At 32.3% G+C, this 3,469-nt stretch overlaps 1 protein-coding gene across 2 annotated transcripts; it reads left to right on the top strand.

Annotated features, from left to right (window-relative positions):
* The first annotated feature begins 669 nt into the window (after window positions 1–669).
* LOC145160270 (uncharacterized) lies at window positions 670–2,496 on the top strand. Of its 2 annotated transcripts, XM_079079396.1 has the most exons (4): window positions 670–949; window positions 1,022–1,399; window positions 1,499–1,644; window positions 2,221–2,495. In XM_079079396.1, exons 2-4 carry the CDS (start codon window positions 1,159–1,161, stop codon window positions 2,332–2,334), a joined length of 501 nt encoding a protein of 166 aa, XP_078935522.1. In that variant the 5' UTR covers window positions 670–949; window positions 1,022–1,158; the 3' UTR covers window positions 2,335–2,495. The 2 variants fall into 2 exon arrangements, with proteins under 2 accessions (XP_078935522.1, XP_078935523.1); XM_079079397.1 differs by lacking the exon at window positions 670–949 and having other exon boundaries at window positions 957–1,399; window positions 2,221–2,496.
* The last annotated feature ends 973 nt before the right edge of the window (window positions 2,497–3,469 follow it).

Raw genomic sequence — 3,469 nt, forward strand, 5'->3', positions numbered from 1 at the left:
ATTGTTATTTAAAGAGATGGATTAAAGCACATTAAACTTCGTATCTAACTTTTTCAACCACCTTATTCTCATTATTAATTTCTCACTCATCACAAGTCCATTTTGGACCTTTAATATTACAAAACGAATGTATCACAAAGAACACAAAATTATAGACGTTGATATATTCTCATGATGACGTATATGGTTCTGAATTTGTGTTCAAAATGGAAAATACACATTTCTATAAAATGGGTAAACTCGTTTCTTTGAATACCTAGAACCGTTTTCATATAGAATTCTTCAACTCAATTGTGGCGCTGACATAAACCATTTACAAATCAAATTTAGAACGAACCGTGTTAACAAGAATAATATTAAAAATTATTCATTTCACAACGAACCTTACCAGAAAAATTGTGTTGCTAAATTGACACCCCCTTCGACAAAGTTTACTCTGAAATCAATACCAACATAATTTCCCATGTCAAGGTTGGTAATTGGGTTAGCTTTCACATCAAATAAATAAAAAACTATAGTTCAAAAGATCAAATGAATATATGAATTTAACGATGAACATATACATTTTAATTGATAAGAAATCAAGATTTTTGTTTTATAGTAGCTTGTTGGTTAAACTCGTACATATATAATTTGTGTAGACCCACCGACCTTCGATACCAACAAATATTAGATGCCGGTGGATTGATTGCAGTACTTAAATCATAATCCTCCATGCCCCCACCCCATCGTCTTCTCCATTTCCATCTTCAATTTAATTCACACCTTCTTTTAAGTTTTACCTACCACATCCTGCATTTCACTCATGGAGTAACACCTTCTCAGTTCTCACATCATCAGTGGAACCTTCGTAGTTCGTACTCAGATTTTGCTCCTTGATCAACGTGACGATCACGTCAGTCTCATTCACAATTTGCCTCTCATTTATTGGCTCTGAAACTCTCTACAGGTTCGTACATTTTAGCCCTCTCTGCCCTCAAAATTTATTCTCGATAATCACAGTTTCTTACATTCGGTACAGACTGATTCAGTATTAAAAATCACAACTGGAAGACGTAACGTAACTCGTAAGGCTAATTGATTTCTGATCTCTGATTTCTGAATCACCCTCGGGACTTTTGAGTTACGACATTGATTAATTGGATCGATCATCGTGGTATGGGGAATTGTCAAGCGGCGGAGGCGGCGACGGTGGTTATTATGCATCCAGGAAACAAGATCGAGAGGATTTACAAGTCGGTTAGTGCTCGACACGTCATGAGTTTAAACCCTGGCCATTACGTCGCCGTTGTCATGACGTCGCAATCCGAGAATGGATTGCCGGTGAAACAGCTCAAACTTCTCCGGCCAGACGATCCGTTGGTTATCGGTAAAGTTTACCGATTAATCTGTTTCGAAGGTAATCTAGTGGAGTTCATGTACGATTCTACGATTATTTATCAATCTACACGTTATAACATCTTCAAATTGTGTGCTCGATCGTTTTAATTTTTTTTAGATGTGTTGAAAGAGTTTGCCGCGAAGAAGTGCGTGAAACTAGGGAAGTTGTTGAAGGAAAGAGGAGTGCTCGTGTTGGAGAAGAAAGGCCTTGCCGGAGCTCCGACGAAGGCACCAAATGCAAATGCAAATGCATCCTCCGTGAAGGTAATCAAATTTTCCGTCGTCCTCCACAAATGCTCTAGAATCGCTAAAATTGTGTTCGATCATATTCGTTTCCAAATCATGAACACAAAACACAACATTTGGATGATTGCCTTACAGTTTTCTATAATCATTTTGTGGATTTGATCGGTTTTCAAGATATTTCAGAAATTTGCCATGGAAATTGTGGATTTGTACATCATGTACGACATTGTAATTTATGGCATTCGTAGCTATTCGTTTCACGTTCACGCAATGGGCCAACGAATCTTTTTTCCTTTATGGCCATTCTTTTTTTCCAAATTTATGAAAGCTTATTCTTCTTGCCTCTTCCAAAAGATATTACTCTTTACCTTTGTACAATTGTACGTGTCTCCACGTTTCACTAAAAGCTGAAAATATTGTTTCATCCATACTATACCTTTCCCCTGTTTTCTATTAGAAATTTCCCTTTTCAAAAATCAATAATTTCATTTTCTGGTAATATTTCTTGAATGTCATGATAAATAAACACAAAATCATTTATGTATTTTTTTTTCTTAATATCGTTGTAAGTTTTGTGTTTGTTTATGTGTTTAGAGCCACAAGTTGCAGCGTGACAAAAATATCAGTATCAGAAACAGAAACAGACGTCATCATCAACAACATCAATGGAAACCGGCCTTGAATAGTATTTCTGAAAATGAAGATTGAAGAAATTTCCAGGGTGCTTTATCATAAACTTGCACTTACTTGATAGTTAATAGTTTAATGTAGATGGAGATTTTTGGGGTCTTTAAGTTTATTGTAGTGTAAAAATGTTTGGCTAAGTTGATTTCATCTTTCTTCTTGTGAACAATATCAGTATTGCATAAATTAAAATCAAGAATCTCATAAACTTATTCATCTAAAAATTCAAATACCACTCCTATAAAAACATCATGTATTACATATATTTTTCAAGGGTACCCCACAATTTCAACGTAACATAATAGTGTATTTATGTAATGTATGCATGTAGCCTATAAAACTGGTCGGACGCAAAACTATATGATTGTGACCCGGTGTTTTGAAATTACCACAAACATTTGGCAACATTTATTATGACCTAGACAAAACAAGCATCTGATCTGGTAATATATATATATATATATATATATATATATATATATATATATATATATATATATATATATATATATATAACAATGGCTTTTTTTTTTTTTTTTTTTTTTTTTTGGTCCTAAAAGATGCAACAAAACAAAAGGCACCGACAGGTTTAGCATCTGGTGGTGAAGTTTTCAAGAGAATTTGGCATCAACAAATTTATTGATTTAGTTTTGTGATCAAAATAGGGTATGTAAAACAAAAGTACATGTTTGAATGAAAATGAATATATATAGAAGAATTGGAAAAACGTTACCATTAACCAATCAAAAACATTGGCACGGGCTAAAAAAAAGTTTAGGGATAGCACATTTTTTTCCATGTAAGAGCTAAAGATGAACCTCTTAAACTCAAAGGTAAAACCAAAAAAAACTCTCGTTTTGGATGTTATATTGTTAAAGTATGATATGAATGAATAATGATATTTGTATTGAAAAATTATTGACTGATATAAATATTGTTTATTTTTTAGATAAAAATATCAATGATAAAATCTAAATAAATTACTATTTTATCTTTGAAAAATAAAAAATACACATTTAATTAATTGTTCTTTAATTAAAATTATATATTATTTGAGGGTGAAAATAAAAGGATAAAAAAACAAAACCAATTAATAGGGATAATGATTTCAAGATTATAATTTAATAGCTACTATTAATACTATTAATTACTATCTTTA

The sequence above is a fragment of the Lactuca virosa genome, chromosome 2, assembly GCF_052849685.1.
Source record: "Lactuca virosa cultivar CGN04683 chromosome 2, Lactuca_virosa_CGN04683_v6, whole genome shotgun sequence".
NCBI classification, from domain to species: Eukaryota; Viridiplantae; Streptophyta; class Magnoliopsida; order Asterales; family Asteraceae; genus Lactuca; species Lactuca virosa.